The following is a 16,266-nucleotide window of genomic DNA, read 5'->3' on the forward strand; positions in this document are numbered from 1 at the left end:
AATTGGAACTGGGTGCACTAAGGAGCAGCTGGTGCTCTTAACGGCCAAACCATTTCTCCAGCCTGGAAGGTGTTATATCTGAGAGTATTAGATACATGACTGGACTGTTCGAACCGTAAAGCTTTTGTTTATTTGTTTTGTTTTAAGATGTTTTTTAAAATGTATGTGTTGTGTCCATGACAACAAGAAGATGTCAAATGCCCTGAAGCTGGACTCAGGTGTCTGTGAGCTGCCCGGCAATGGTGCTGAGATCCCGTGCTCTGGAAGAACCGAGTGCTCTTGGCCATGACCTAGCTTCCCAACCCCACTTACTGATTCTTTTTTAGGCAGGGCCAATGTTTCTCACGCCAACCCCAGACTCACTATTCTAGCAGAGGATGACCTTGAACTTCTGATTCTCCGCTTCTCAAATGCTGGGATTACAGGTGTGTGCCACCATGCCCAGCATATCTGGGACCAGAGATCAAACCCAGGGCCTCCTGCGTGCTCGGTAAGTATCCCCAGACCGTCCACGGTTCTTTTTTCCCTCTCCTGGAGCACTTTAGGCCTGTTTCTCACTTAAAACTGAGAAATAAAAAAACGAAAGAGCCACAAGAGTTGAGCGTGCTTGTTATCCCAAGTGCACTGTGTATTCAGGGCATTGACACACTTGGCCCTGGCTCTTAGGTAGGCAGGTAGGGCGTACACCTCTTAGTCATGAAAGGAGGGGTACAGTGGGCTGCTAAACAGCTTGCCAGGGTCCCACACTGGTAAGCGACAGAGCTGGGACTCCAAGCCAGGCAGCCTGGCCCCAGAGTCAACATTCATCCGGTACAGTGCTGAATACATGGTGGCTGGGTTATGTCCTGACAAGATGGGACACGTGAGCCAGACTTGATTCCAGGGCCTCCATCAGTCCCCAGGTCTTCTGCCACCCACACCCTCCCGTTCTGAAGCCTGGTGTCCTGGTACCTGAGGTAGAGACCTGTAGACAGCCATTCCTGGAGGGGACCACCAATGATTAGTGTTCCTCGACAGCCACAGGAGGCTGACAGTTGCTGATGGTGTCGGGTCTCTGGACTCCAGGTCCTCTGACCCTGTGACTTTCTCAATCAAAGGCCCCGCTGCTTTTCCTCCATATTTGATGAAACACATCCTTACCGAGGGTGCACTGTAGCTTAAAGGGCATGCTGTCCACGGTCGGAGCCATACGCCCAGAAGACTGTCCTCCCCTGCCTGGGCTAAATGAGCTTTCCAGGGAGACCAACAAGGTCCTGCTGACCTATCTCCTCCCAGGGCAGGGTCTCCCGGAGACCTAGCTCAGCAGCTCAGAAAGGAAGCCCGGAGACAAGTGTAGTCCCTGAGCAGCGAAAAGAAGGCCCCCAAACTATCATGCCCCCACTCCTTAATAAATTCATTTGTCTACTAGAGCTAGTTCCAAGACAGACTGCAAAAGCTACAGAGAAGCTACAGAGAAGCCCTGTCTCGAAAAACTAAAAACTAAAAACAAAAAAAAAATTCATTTTATTTTTTATATTTTGTTTTTAGATTTTTGATTTGCATTTTATGTGTGGACGTATGTCTGTGTACTGCATGTGTGCAGCTCCCAAGGAGGCCATAAGAGAACTAGACTCATGACAGCTGTGTGGTGCCATGGGGGTGCTGGGAATTGAACCTCAGGCCCTCCAGGAGTCACTGGTCCTCGCTGCTGACTGCAGAGACAGCTCTCCAACACACGCTCCATCCACAGAAGGGACAGTTCAGTGGGGAAGATTCCTGCAGTGAGTTCCCAGCACCCTGTCTGGCAGCTCAAAAATGCCCAGAACGCCAGCTATAAGGGATCTGATGTCCTCTTCTGATCTCTGTGGGAACTGCACTCTGTGAATACAACCTCATACAAACACACAGAAATAAAAAAAAAAATTAAAAAGAATTTATGGCCAGGTGGTAGTGGCTCACGCCTTTAATCCCAGCACTCAGGAAGCGAAGGCAGGTGGAGCTCTGAGTTCGAGGCCAGTCTGGTCTGCAAAGGGGGTTCTATGACAGCCTGAGCTGAACAAAGAAACCCTGTCTTGTGCCAGGTGGTGGTGGCGCATGCCTTTAAGCCCAGCACTCAGGAGGCAGAGGCAGGCAGATCTCTGTGAGTTCGAGGCCAGCCTGGTCTACAAGAGCTAGTTCCAGAACAGGCTCCAAAGCAACAGAGAAACCTGTCTCAAAAAAGAAGAAGAAAGAAAAAAAGAAAGAAAGAAACTCTGTCTTGAAACAACAAAATAAATAAATACATACATAAGTAAATAAATAGAACAAGAAAAAAAGAACTTCTGACAAACACTGATGTGGTCTTCTTTAGGAATTAAAAACATGGTTCTTGGAATTGGCTGAGCCTGGGTTAGAACTCCAGCCCTCTACTCTAGGCTGTGTGGTTTTCAACAATTTACTTAACTTCTCTGAATCGGTATAACAAAAACAATAATTCCTACCCTGATGCAAGATACATTACTGACAGCTATTGCTTGCAGCAAGGTCTTACTCCAGTCTGCCTCTGGTGGCACTTGGCTATTCTAATTAACACAGTGCTGTGTTCTCCTTACTGTCAGATCTGTCATCTTCGCAATCCATGAACACGTTCACATCCATTACACAAGCTCACCATGTAGGCTCTGCACTTGGTCCTCACAGTGGTGCAACAGATAATCCTACTTCTATTCGGTCCTTTCGCAGTACAGGTAGAGAGAGAGGCTGGCTGTATCCCAAGACTGGGATGCTTCTGGAAGCTCTGAGGATCTGAACTCCCTCTACCTCCTGCCCCAAACACACACACTAGAAGGCTAACTCATTTCTATGGCAGCCCCAAGTGTCCCCTGCCCTCCATCCCCAGGACAACGGCTCAACTTGGCTTTCAAGTCAGCTGTGGTTGGGGAAACCCCTGCTGCCTGCAAAAACCAACTTGACTTTGAAAAGGAAGAGAAGGAAGCCAGAGGGAAGGGAGGCTGGGCCACTCCCTGTGGGGGCAGGTGCTAAGTAACTCTATAAACTCTAGCTAACGATGCAATTGCAACCATAAACAGAGCCTAAGAGAGATCAGGGCCAGAAGCCAGACCCTCAAAGGGCAGCCAGGCTAGAGGGTAGGTCCCCTCCCACCTACTTCCCGGCGTCCAGGAAGTGGGGTGGGGGCAGGTGGCGGCTCCCTGGTGATGGGATGGGCAGACACACTGGACATCCCCCAGCGGTGCTTGAATGAACTCTTCCCTGGCTCACTCCCTGCCCACCTCTTACTGAGTCACCAGGCCATCAGCCCTAAATGCAGTTGGCTCTCTGTGGATTCAATGCTCACGTCAGATGTACCTTGCCTCATTCCATGGGGCCTGGAACCAAGAGACCTGGGTCTCCATCTAGCTCCACCTCCAGAGGTGGACAGAGAATTAGCACTCAGCTGTAACAAGCCCTGTAAAGTGTAAGCCATATCGGCTTCTCTCACGCAGGAGAACCCCAAAACAGACCTGCCCTTCATCACACGCTCTCCTTCTCAACTCTCCTATAACTGAGGCAAGCCTAAAGAAGGGAACCAAAAGAGCCGAGGGAAACTGAGGAACAGTAAAAGCTCCAGAGGCAGCAACCCTTCCCCCTTCCAACTACCTCTCTTGACTGGCGGGTTACTAAGGCTGGCTCTCTCTCCAGACTGGGCGCTGCGGGGGAGTAGAGCCTGGAGACTGGCTCCCCAGCGGGGCACCAAGCAGCTACGAAGGGAATCGGCCATCGAGCCTGACCTCCGCGTCTGGATCTGCCAGTATCTGGCACCTGGCCGCCCTAGAGGAAACTGGAGATCCGCCCCCACCTCACACCCCAACAGTGCCTGGTCTGGGCCAGCGGAATCCAGGCCAGGGAGGGTGTAGGGACCTCAGGCCACGTCCTAGAGGCTCCCCTTCCCTGCTGCATCAAGCAGTCCCTCACTCCCGATCCGTGGAGCCCACACTTCCCCAGTGAACCGAGCACCCAAGTTTAGTCCTGCAACTGTCACACTGAATAGTCCTCTGCAGGACGAGCGAAAGCTGACGCGCGTTGGGGAAGGGCACCGCGGTGAGGGGCAGGCGCAGAATGGAGGGCGGGGGCCGGGGGAGCGCTGGCGCAGACCAGCCCCACCCGGGCGGCCGTCCTCCCTTCCTCTCCAGGGCGCGGGGCTAGGGCGCGCCAGGCGGCTGCGGCGCGAACCTGCTCGCGCAGCCCCGAGCAGCTCCGGGCAGCGGTGCGTGAAGCCAGAACCCAGAGCACGACGGGGGCCGAGGGGCGGGGACCCAGGTGGCATCCGCCAGCTCTCTTCCAGGAGGCGCTGGGCGGAAGAAGCAACGGGGTCCGGAGTTGGGGGTGGGGGAGACGAAGGCACTGACCTGGAGCCCGGGGCGAGCTAGCCTGGGGTTGCAAGGTGCTGAGTGAAGGGGACAAACAGGGGAAAGGGGACGTATTTTCCGGAATTAGGGACCAAGAGGGTGGCTCAGGGAGGAGGGCAGACAACTGGAAGTTCAAGGAAGCAGAAAGCGAGACGCACAGAAGGTGCAACCCGAGTTGGGGTTCCCTAGGGTGGTGGGATAAGGCGAGAGAAGTTTGCCAGGGACACCAGGGGATGAAATCAGGGGTGTCTGCTGCAAGAGATCAAGGAGGGAGGGAGGCACAGAGGGATGGGACGTCCACACCATCCCCGGACACAGCAGACCAGCCCACGGGGCGTGGCGCCTCGCCGGCCCTCCCACTCCCCCCGCGACCATCCAGGCTGGGCCTGGCCCCGCCGGCCTTGGTGCTTGCACACCTCCCCGAGGCTCGGACTCCCTCCCCCGAGCCCCGCGCCCCCGCCGTATCGGGGGAGGGGGAGCGAGCCGAGGGCCCCGAGCGTCCCTCAAAACTTATTGCAAGTTTACTCCTGCGCCTCCCGCCCCAGCTCCACTCAGCTTCCCCGGGCCAGGAAGGCCCGTGCCCGCCCTGGCCACTCCCGCTCCGGTTACATAAGGTCGCGGGGAGGCGGCCCCCTACCCGGACTGAAGGGAGGGGCCCGAGGGGCTCTCCGGCTGACGAGCCGCACCGCTCCGGCCACGCGCTGGGTACCCAGGGCTGCACCGGCTGCGGATGGGTGGCGGTGCAGTGCACCCTGTCCTGCTCGTCTGTACCCCCATCCACCCACCCCACCTGTCTCCGGCACCCACAGGATGGAAAGTGCGGAGCTGGCGTTCCCCAGTTCCCCGTGCACCCCTTGCCCCCTAGTCCCGCTCACCTCGCTTTGAAGGTCAATCTGTCCGCCGCCGGCGCCCTGTGGTTCCGGCAACTTGTCTCAAGTTCGGGTGCCCGACCCCCGATCTTCGCCCGCCGCCCGCTTTCGGGCTCCTCAGGCTACGCGCCACCAGCCAGACCCGCCCCGTCCGCCCTTCCCGCCGCCGTCGGCGCCGTCGCCGCTCTCTGCGTCCCGCCCGCGGCTGCCGCCTCCGCTGTCACCTAGCCCCGCGCCCGGCGCTCGGGCTCCGGCTGTCACTCCTCGCCCACTTCCCTCTGAGCCCGGCAGAGGGCAGCACCCGACCCCTGCGGACCGCCCCCGGAGGCCTCCCGCGGCGCCCGCTGGGAAACGTAGTCCCTGCCGCTGCCGCGCGGGGCTCGCCGGGATTTGCAGTTCTACTCTGCTGGCCGAGGTCCCAAGGAATCAACTTTTGACTTTAAAAGTTTGTCCCCTTTTTCCCTTTTTAGATTTTCTTTCTCCTCTCTATCAGTGGTGTCCCGAGGTAGGATCTACTACATTATGACATCTTGTGAAAGGACCAATACCAAGCTTCTTTTCCAGGAATGTGAGAAAAATATAGGGTCCCAGGTGGTCCCTCCTGGTTTATGCGAAGGTGTTCACTGTCAGGATTGCCAGCAGCAGACAGAGGAGTTACCTTATCCTTTAGGAACCTTCACTTAGAGACTTTTGACTGCTTTGTTAAATAATAATAATAATTTCTGTTCTACTAATTATTATTTCAGAACAAGCCAGTATGAAGCAGAACTGTAGCTTCTTTAAAAATACGTGTGCAAATGTATAAAAATAACATATATATTGTTCGTTTGTTTTCGTTGCCAGGATTTCTCTGTGTAGCCTTGGCTGTGCTGGAACTCACTTTGTAGACCAGGCTGGCCTCAGACTCACAGAGATCCTCCTACCTCTGCCTCCCAAGTGCTGGGATTAAAGACCTGCGCCACCACTGCCAGACTTAAAAATGTATTTTTAAATATATATTTAAAACACAGAGGTTAAGAGAAAGAGGCGATCAGGGAAAGTGGAAAGGGTAGGCCCACCAGAGAAACTGGGTGTGGGCTTCTCATTGTTTTTTACAATGGCCAGCTTTCTTGTTTTGGTGATCTCTGAAGTTATCTTCAGACGCCTGCTGAGAAACTTAAATAAGATCACAGGATGTTTCCTGGGGTGGACCTGATAGTGTTGTAATTGACCAGGTTAAAGATCATAAAGGAAGTAAGGCTATCTTAACTGTAAACAAAACAGTCTTACTTGTCAGGTTCCCAAACTGTCTAGGGGAGAGCTGAGGCTTGACTCGGGGACACACGTGCTCAGGCCGTAAGCCTGGTTTATTGTTGTGTTTACCATTGTTTTATTTTGTTGAGACAGGGACTCACCAAATAACCCTTGCTGGCTCAGAATTCACTAGTGGATTACGCTGCCCTCGAACTCGCAGAGGTCTGCCTGCCTCTGCTTTCCAAGATTGTCTGTTTAAACACTTAATGAGATGACCTCTGCGTGGGCAGCCCTCACATGAGACAGTCATTGTCCTAGAGGTCATGATTCTCAGCCGACAGAAGACTTCTCCAGACTGCAGAATGAGAAGGATACCTTTTCCTCTCAAGTCCCACAATCTCCCCTTTTATCCTGTCTCAGTTTGGATCTTGCCCTTTGTGCCTGCCTGTAAGTATAAGATGGAACCACATCACCGCCATTTTACTGTTCAGAAGCTTTCCAGTCTCCTCCCAACAGAAGCTCAGAGCACTAAGATAACATTCTTAGCTTTCTTCCCTGTTGTTTTCTTTACTCCCCCTCCCACTGCCTCCTTTTCTCCACACCTCCTGCCCTTTTCTTCCCCTTACCTCTCTCCCTCCACCTTACCCTTTATTTTCTTCCTCTTCTTCCTCCTCTTCCCCCCATCATGTGACCCCATATTTCTGGGGCTTTCTGAGAAACTGCTAAGGATGTACAAGAATAAAGTCTAGAGCAACAGACCTCTAACTGAGCTGGCCAGAAAAAGCCAGGGAAAGAGCTGGCCAACCTGTCCATAGGCGAGGGGCAACCCTCTCTCCTTCAAACATAAGTCCTCGGATTTAGGAGGTTGGGTAAAAATATGGTCACTTTAACTAAGTCTCAACCTTCTGCAGCCTTCCTAGAAATAAGCATCTTGCTTCCTCAAGGACCCATAACTGTTAGAAATGAACATCCTTCAGAAAATTCTAGTCAAAATGGATTCAAAGCTGAAGAGACAAACAGGCACATTGCTAGGGGTCATTCCCATGGCCTTGAGGTCCCTGGAGTCTGGGGTGTGGTTCAGCAGGGTGTTTCCCACTTGCCCTTCAGTGCAAGCCCTGCTCCCACCACGTCTTCAGAGGGAATCTGAGAAGAGGCTCTAGACTACGTCCAAGCCTGGCTTCAAACTCTGCTTCGCTTAGCATCTCAATGACCCACTGGGAATCCTTGTGGCCACTGAGTCAGTCGAAGGGGAACTTGCCATGATCCCCACTCCCACAGTCCCAAAGACCCAGTAGTCTGAGTCACAACTTTACCCAGCTCCCCCACCCCACACATCCCATACATATACCACAACAGGCTGGTCAATGTGAAGAACTATTTATTATCAGAGAAAGTGTAGGGTACAGAAGGGGAAGGTTGGAGGCAGAGGGCAAGGACAGAGGGTACTCCTCACAAGTTGGGGGAGGTTGAGAGGAGGAAGGGCACAGGGTCTAGATGGCAAGTCTAGACAGCAGTGGCAAAGCCCACCTTCTTGTTGCCCATGTCAAAGACAGCGTAGTAAGACCTGAGGAAGACATCCCCAAGGATCCAGAAGGGCTGGCCATCTTCAGAGGTCAGAGGGGTGCTCTCAAGGCCCACCATGCAGTAGCCATCCTCCTGTTCAACAGAAGACAGCATTCTCTCACACGCTCACAGGCGAACTAAACTTCAGCAACTGAATGACTCAAGACTGCCCAGGGGCTCATATGGATAGCTGCCCCTCCACAGCAAGGGCTGTTGGGGCTTGGGGAGAGAGGGTGCTCTTTCCCCAATAGCTGACTTCCGGTTGCCATGGTTCTACGGAGTGGAGGGCTTCCTCCTCAGACTACCTTCCCCCTGCTCCTGGCCTGCAACAGGTCAGCCTGACAGTTAAGCCTCAAACCTCTGCATAGCTGTTCTAGACCACTCTAGATCCCAGCGGCTCTGCCCATAGGAATGAGACCTTACCTGAAGGATGTAGGAAGAGGGTGACAGAGGGAACTCGACACCGTTGAGGACAAAGTTGAAGGTAGGCAGGCTACTGACGCTGTCACAGCTCACAAAATACTGCAGAAAGGAACACGGTCCATGCCGATATGTCTCACTTAGAACAGTATCCAACATGCCTGCCACCTCAGCACCATAGGCCTGTACCCCATCACGCCTGCCACCTCGCACCCTAAACCCTAGATCCACACTCCAGTCTGCTTTATATTGGGGTGCACAGCTCCAAGGCAATGCTGACTCACCTACTATGAGCATTCACTAGCATTGGCATAGGTGGGGAGGGGTTCGAGGAACCCTGAGGAGCCCACTACCCTAAAGCTTTGCTCCTGACTGAATTTCCACTATGAGAGAATGTGGATTGTTGCCTTCCTCTGCAAGTGCCCTTTAACATGCATTTCTGTAGAACATGGAAACCATCAGTTCCCCGGAACTAGGAGAATGTCTTGAGTAGTCAAGCTCTCCACTGGCCTTAGGGTGGAGAGAGCAGGAGAGAGCCTGACCCTGTGGGGGTGAGGACATGTGGACCACAGAGCTGTCCCTTGTCACTCATCTGCTCGGTCCCACTTTCTAGTCATTTTCTCCAACCCTAAAGGCCCGTAGTGTTTAATCCATATTCCAAGGTGACTTCAGCTCAGAAGAGAGTCTTGCTCTGCCCTACTTCCTCAGCTCCAGCCTCCAGGTCTCCACCCTGCCAGGGCCACTACCCACCAGTGCCCTCTGTAGCTAAAAGCCTGGAGGCCAAGAATTCAGCTAGCTTTGATTTCCCAAAGAGAAGCTGTAAGTGGCACACACAGTCCTGCCACCCCATAAGATGGCCATTCCTGAGGGAGGGGGAGCCCTGCCTACCGTACTCACCTCTCCATATTCTTCCTCAGCTCCTATGGCCTCCAGAAAGTCACTCAGGTACTGAGAGGGCATGGTGAGGAGAGAGGTGCCAGTGTCTACAATGCCCTGGCAGCCCTGGGAGCACCAGCCAGAGGTGGTTCCACCAATAAGGAAGCTGAATGATAAGAAGATAGCAGCCTCAGTTCCCACCTGTTCAGGGCAGGCAGAGGGGGCCTCCCACCACAGTGACACAGGGGCTGCACACAGAGACAAGCCATCAATGAGGAAGGTAAGGGGACCCCACTTCATATCACCCTAGAGTCTCTTCAAAGCCATATGAATGGCCGTTGAACCTACTTCCAAAGTTTCAAGGAAGGCTGTAGACACAGCGAAAGCCAGAGCCACTGGTTGCTGCAAGGACTTTGAAACACACTCAGTCTCTAATCTGTGGTGTTGGACTACAGGGGACCTCATGATTGAGATTTTATGTGTTGCCCCTCTTCTCCAGATTTAGCTCGACTCTGATGCTCCTGCATAGGTTAGCTGTGACTCCGGGGCATGGCCTATCTTAAAGTCCTCTCCCACCCATCCCCACCGGCAGTGCCTGGATGAACGGACGGTTTATAGTGTTTGGAGGTGCAAGCAGAGAAGACCCCACCCCAGACTCACTCATCGATGCTGATCTGCCAGTAGAGGTCCTGGGTGACGGGAATCCAGGTGAGCTCCCCAGTGTAGAGGTCCTTGTCTACACCTCCAAAAACAATCTGTCCGCCATCAGATCCCTGCTGGCTACAGAAGACAAAAGGAAGGATCAGGAATGAACAGCATCCTCTGGTGAGTTGGCCATCTTCAGAAAACAGCTCCCGACCTCACTTCACATTGAGGCTCCCTGCAGATGAGCTAGGTCCCCTCAGACTGAGGCTTCCTGCAGATGAGCTAGGTCTCCCTCAGACTGAGGCTTCCTGAGGACAGTCTGTGTTTTCCTCAGATTGGGTCTTCCTGTAGATAGGATGTGTTTCCCCCAGATGAGCTACCTGTGTGGGCCTCTCAAAATCTCCAGTGCTTCAGCCTCTGGAGTGATGCTGTCCCATAGAGTCCCAGCCCCTCTTAGCAGGCAGCTAAGTAGGCCCCACCCACTGGAGAAGGAGCAAAGCAGGGATGGATGGAGCTCCCAAAGGTGACATGCAGAGTGATTGTAAGGAGAAGCAAAAAACAAGTCTGTAGGGCCTGTGACAGTGAAGGTGCCAATGTCAGAGTCGGGCCCTTAAGTCACAGTGAGTATATGCACATTCTAGAAGGTGGCTAACTCTGGGAAAAAAAGAGAGAAACCTGAGGCCCAGGCGAGGCCTGCTTGTGTTTGCTGGAAAGATAACAACAGGTTAGAGGTTAACCCCGGGCCAAGCCCCAAAGACTCCAGGACCAGCTGGGACAGCAGATCAAAGGGGATGAAGCAAGAGATTACTATACAAAAGAGACACACAGTGGAAAATCTCAGCCAGAGAGGGACCCGGGGGGGGGGGGCACAGAGCTGACCCAGGAAGAGCTAGAATAAAAGCCACACCCAGATCTGAGCTGGACATAGAGAGCTTGTCACAGCCAAGGAACACAAAGAACACCTGCATGGGCTGGCAGGTTGGCTCAGCAAATAAGGTGCTTGTGGCTAAGCCTGGCAAGCTGAGCGCCATCTTTGAGACCCACACAGTGAAAGAGGAGAACCGGCTCCTGCAAGTTGTCCTCTGACCTCTACAGGTTCACTGTGGTGTGTACCCCGACCCCTGCTCTAACACAAATAAATAAATGTTGAAAAAAATAGGAGTGGACAGGAAACAGATACGGGGTGGGGAGTGCGAGATTCCAGAGCTGGAAAGGAAGGCGTGGCTGGGACAGGGGTGGGCGAAGCACTCAGCCTACAAGCTTCTGAGCCACAGTTGGGCAGTGGAAGGCAGAGAAATTCCTAAGTGGTCACTTACCTGCCGAGGTAGACACCAAAGAGGGGCTGGGAGAGAGCGCCCTCCTTCAACAAGCCCTGCATGGCGGTGGTGGCACCACCGGCAGACAGGCCAGGGAAGGCCAGGCCCATGATGCCATCGAAGTCTGCATAGACGAAATTGGTGCCGGGTTCGTTCTCGCTCAGGCCAAATTCCTGGTTGGGGACCTTAATGCCTTGGACCTGGAGCAGAGGTTAAAATAGAGAGATAGTGACACACCAGATGGACCTACCTCGATCCCCCACCGCTCCCCAGAGACAACTCTTGTTCCTCTCTCCTTGCCTCAGTTCCCCCCACAGCTTCATAAATTGGTAGCAGCCATCGTCCCTCCTGAGAATCAGGAGCATCACTGCATGGTCCCTGCCCCACCCCTCTCCTCTGAAGAGCTATCTTCTTGCAGGAAAGTGGCCACAACCAAAGGGCTCATCGTGGCTTTCTCAGCCATCCTGACAGAACGACCACTGTCAGCAAGCATCCGCATCGTGGATGGACAAGGTCTCGTGCTGACTTCCCATCCTGTGAGCTTTTCCACCATGTTTCAGGGGCTTTGTTAAGGCCCTCATCTCCCTCCCACCCGGACCCAGGGGCAGGAAGTCGCACTCACGGTCAGAGTGTCATAGCCAAAGAAGCCAGTAAGGCTGCCGGTGCCGTACTGCAGGGAGAAGGTCTGTCCTTCCGTGTAGTAGGTAGAGGACTTGCTAGGGTTGTAGCGGGTGTGGGTGGCTGCAGAGGAGGTATGACATAGAGGTCAGATTGTTGAGTGGAGGGGGCTTCTTCCTCAGCCTGTGCTTAAACCCGGGGCTTCAGCATCCCCTATTCGTGACAGCAAGGCTCCTTTGAATCACCCATGACCTGAAAGCCCCCTGTGATTTATAGGGTAAGCTCTGGGACTTTGGTGTCTCTGGGCAGGGTTGGATGGACTTAATCTCCATTGTCCTAGGTCCCAGAAAAGCCCTAGCACAGATGGATTGCTCATCCACCGTCGGAGCAAATGGGCCACTAAGCACCTCTCATTCCACAGCCTCCAACCCTTCAAGAACTTGGTTGTTCCAAGATCCAGAGACAGCATGAGATATAGCCAAAGAGAGACCTCTTGGACCAGAGATAATAGGATCCCAAGGCTCAGGCAGGGACAAAAGCAGCATTACAAAATGCCTGCCCAAATTCTATCTGCCTGACAAAGTACAGCAGGACAAGGCCACATCCATTGTTCCAGCCCATCCTTTAGACACGCCTGACGCCGACGTGGGGTGAATAGAAGGCAGAACTGACTGCCGTGAAGCGAGTGGAGATGACCCACAAGAAAAAGGATGCTATTGTCCTGGTCACCAGGATGGGTGGGACGGAAGAAAATGGAGTGGGCGAGGAGGGCTGGCATAGATGAACGCATATTTGCTGCTTAGCAGAAAAGGCAAAAGAGCCACCCAGCTGCAGGGCCAGCCTCTTTGACAAGGCTTGGATATGTCATGTGACTGAAAATACCACCATCTTCTCCAGGGATGGATTTCCCCCAGCCTCCCTTTCCTGCCCACCCAGCACTCACTGCAGGCCTCGCTCTGGCAGTAGACAGAAGGCACCCACAGGTTGGAGGAGCCAGTGTCGAAAAGGACCAAGAAATTCTGGGGTGGAGTTCCGATGCTGATCTCACCAAAGTAGGCAGCCTGATAAGGGAGAGGGGATATCACGGGTAGACTAGTTAGCTCTGAGGGATCTAGGGGCTCCGCAACTCCGCAGGTACACGGGAAAGGACCCGGCTGCTGCTCTCCAAACCACACTAAAGCCAGTGGCCTTAGTCTTCCCTGGAAATCTGCCCCAAACCTAAAGATGCTCAGTCTGTGTTGATCAGGCCAGTCACCAAGCTCTCTGAGGGCTGCAAGGTCAGTAAGGACCCCGCCCCAAGCTCTTCCAACAGTGCACCCCAGGATGGGAAGACAGGGAACCCTCAGCTTTGGCAGCAGGGACAGTGGTGTTAAGACTTACGTCCATGTAGGCTATGGGCTCGTAGAGTACACTGAAGTCACCGAAGTTGCCAAAGCGGTACTTGAGGCCAGGATCATACTTGTGCTTTTTCAGGAAATCATTGAGCACACCCTTTTCCCTCATGGTCTCTCGGATGGTCTTCATCCTCTTCAGGGGGACCCTGCAGAAGGCTGTGTGTCGGTAGGAGCCTCCCTCCTTCCTTTCTCCTTCTACACTCCCCCTCCCCACCTCTGGCCTCTGTCTCTCTCTGTCTCCCCCTCCCTCTCTCCTGTACCTCAATCTCTCTGATGCCCTGCCCCGCCCATGCCCACTGTTTGTATCTGTCTGTCTCCCCATCTCTCTGCCTTGATTTCTTTCCAGCTTTTTCTCCCTTTATCTTTTCCTGCTCCTTTCCTCTTGTTCTCAAACTCCTTCTTAATGTTTGTTCTGAGATTTAGAAACTCATCAACTTCATCGTCATTCACCTTCACCCCACATGAAAGTACCCCTGCTACCCAGGCCCCCTGCTCTGTTATACGCTGGAATTCCCTCCCAAGAAGGGGAGGGTGACTTGGAGAACTATCTTTGTTAGAATCAGTGTCTATGCTTTTGAGATAGGGTCTCATGTATCTCTGGTTAGTCTCAAACGGAATCTTTATCAAAGAGCGGCCTCTAACTTCTGATCCTTCTGCCTCTGCCTCCCAAGCATGCACCACCACACCTGGTTTATAGAGAGCTGGGGACCGAAGTCAGGGCATCACACAAGCCCTCTACCCAGCGAGCCCCATCCCAGCCACTCTGGCACGTGTTTAGAGATGCCAGAGAAAGCAGGTTCACCTCAAAGGATTCCTTCCTATGGTGGCCCTCTGCCACCCAGCACTGACTGAGGTGACCCAGCATTGTGTGAGGGGAACGGTACTAACCCTACTTCCAGCCCAGGGACATCTCTGTGCCTCCCCGGACAGTCCTTTGGGAAAGTGGCTTGGGAGTTCCAGAGTTGGAACTTAGGCGCTGCAGCTTCTGCCCATGTCACCATAAGCATGATCTAAGAGCTGCTGGCTGCCACCTCCCAGGGACCTCTGAGATCCACCTGCTTGCTCTGCAACTCAGAATTCCTTTTCCTTTTACTTCTTTCTCCGTCTTAAATCCTCATTCTCTTAGGACTCTAGGACATTTCAGAATGTCTCTAACCCCTTCACAAGAGCCACACCAACCACCTCTGCGGAGTTTGCAGAAGTTTCTGGGAGGAGCTGGCTTTTCACCCAAGAAACTACCAGATAGCAGCCCTGGTATGACGGCTCAGCAGGTAAAGGCGCTTACTGCCAACCTGTCGACCTGAGTTCAGCTCCTAGAACCCATGTGGTAGGAGAGAAGTGACTCCTGCTGTCTTCCTCTGACCTCCACATGTATTCAATGGCACCGATACACTCACAATCTCCTCCCATACACAAACTAACTGAGTCATAATTTGAAAAAAGAAAGTATGAGGTGCCGACTAAAGATACTCAAGCCCATGGGAATTATCCCTAACCTCCATGAATACTCCCTCTGCTTTTAAATTATCTCTAGGTTACCATGAAGATCCAGTAAAGGACTGGGTAGTTGTGGTAAACATGGCTCAGCAGTTAAAGGCACTGTTTGCGTTTCCAGAGGAGCAGAGTTCAATTCTCAGCACCCACAACCAGCTGTAATTCCAGTCCCAGGGGATCTGACACCCTGGCCTCCACAGGCTCCAGGTACCTGGCCCCCACTTAAGGCTCTCTGAGTCTGTAGTCCACGTCCAGTCTTACCTGATCAAAGCTGCCTCCAAGAGAGGGAGGCAGAGCAAGGCTACGACCATCCACTTCATGATGCTGACTCGAAGCTGGTCTCACAGGATAAACCACTTCGAGCTCAACCGTTGTGGTGGAGTGAAGTTCAGAGTGTGCTCCTTCCTTTTATACACCAGGAGCTAGCCCGGCCCCTGCCTCCCAGCCCTGGGTAAGCATGACCCCCCCAAGCTGCGCGACCCCCCGGACTCTGCGTATCAATGGTTTCTGTGTGTTTTTCCTTCTGGAGCATGACCACAACACTTTTCATCTTATTGACTTTCTATTGCAGCAGGGACGGCCAGAAGGCCTGCGATAAGAGGGAACAAAGTGGCCGAACCATGGAGGGGCAAAGATTACAACTCTGGGAACCAGACGCACAATATGGGCATTTGGGGGTGAGGACCTGAGTGAGGGACCAGGGGCCTGATGGTTGGTTCCTCAAGCTTGGCACTAGTGACACTTGGAAGGAAAGAATTCTCTGTTCTGGGCATGGCTCTGTCCTCTGTAGGGTACTAGCAGTAGCCCATCTGCCCACTAAGTGCCAGGAGCAATCCCCCAGTTGCAGCCACCGAAATGTCTCCAGGCATTATTGGTTTCCCCTTGGGGACAAGTCCCTGAGAGCTGCCGTTGTACCTACAAGTGACATACTTGGAGGTCCAACTTAAGTCCTGCCTCTCAGTAGCCCTTAAACCTCTGGGAGCTGGAGTTCAGGGTGTCTGGGGGCTCAGGAATCAGGCTGCTGGCTATGATCATAGTGGCAACAGTGGCCACGTAGGCAGTGCTGATGCTGAGGCCGGTACTAGGGATGAAGTCAGAATGGAGTGGTGGCTTTGGACTCCTGTCCCAATGCAGGAGCACAGACTCACTCACAGGGGACGGTCACAGCACCTCTGGATGTCTGAACCAGAACAGATGCCCAGAGCAAGATGTGAGCAGAGGGGCCAAACTGCCCCTCGCTGCTTCCCTCCTTGTCTCTCCTCCCTCCCCATTGCTACTTGGGGTTTTATTTGCCTGGGGATTTGGGGGTGGAGACCAGGGTCTTGTATGTGCTAGCCAACTACCGCTGAGCTATACCCCAGCCCATCTGTGGGCGTATGCATGTGGTGGATGCGTGTTCACTTGTGTGTGCACATGTGGTGGATGCGTGTTCACTTGTGTGTGCACATGTGGTGGATGCGTGTTCACTTGTGTG

General features: G+C 53.4%; 2 protein-coding genes across 2 annotated transcripts in view; both read right to left on the reverse strand.

Annotated features, from left to right (window-relative positions):
* The window catches only part of Tfeb (transcription factor EB), a 51,636-nt gene extending 46,140 nt beyond the window's left edge, over positions 1–5,496 (reverse strand). Inside the window, exon 1 of the mRNA XM_005359700.2 lies at positions 5,240–5,496. The gene's annotated coding sequence lies outside the window, so the exon portion shown is untranslated. The remainder of the gene's footprint in view (positions 1–5,239) is intronic.
* Positions 5,497–7,969: 2,473 nt separating this feature from the next.
* Positions 7,970–15,112, reverse strand: Pgc (progastricsin). Its single transcript, XM_005359701.1, has 9 exons — positions 15,054–15,112; positions 13,285–13,444; positions 12,848–12,965; positions 11,909–12,027; positions 11,287–11,486; positions 9,986–10,105; positions 9,347–9,491; positions 8,453–8,551; positions 7,970–8,122 (listed from the first exon to the last, which is right to left on the reverse strand). The coding sequence occupies exons 1-9, from the start codon at positions 15,110–15,112 to the stop codon at positions 7,970–7,972; spliced, it is 1,173 nt and encodes a 390-aa protein (XP_005359758.1).
* Positions 15,113–16,266: the final 1,154 nt, after the last annotated feature.

Source organism: Microtus ochrogaster, linkage group LG2, assembly GCF_000317375.1.
Source record: "Microtus ochrogaster isolate Prairie Vole_2 linkage group LG2, MicOch1.0, whole genome shotgun sequence".
Lineage (NCBI taxonomy): Eukaryota > Metazoa > Chordata > Mammalia > Rodentia > Cricetidae > Microtus > Microtus ochrogaster.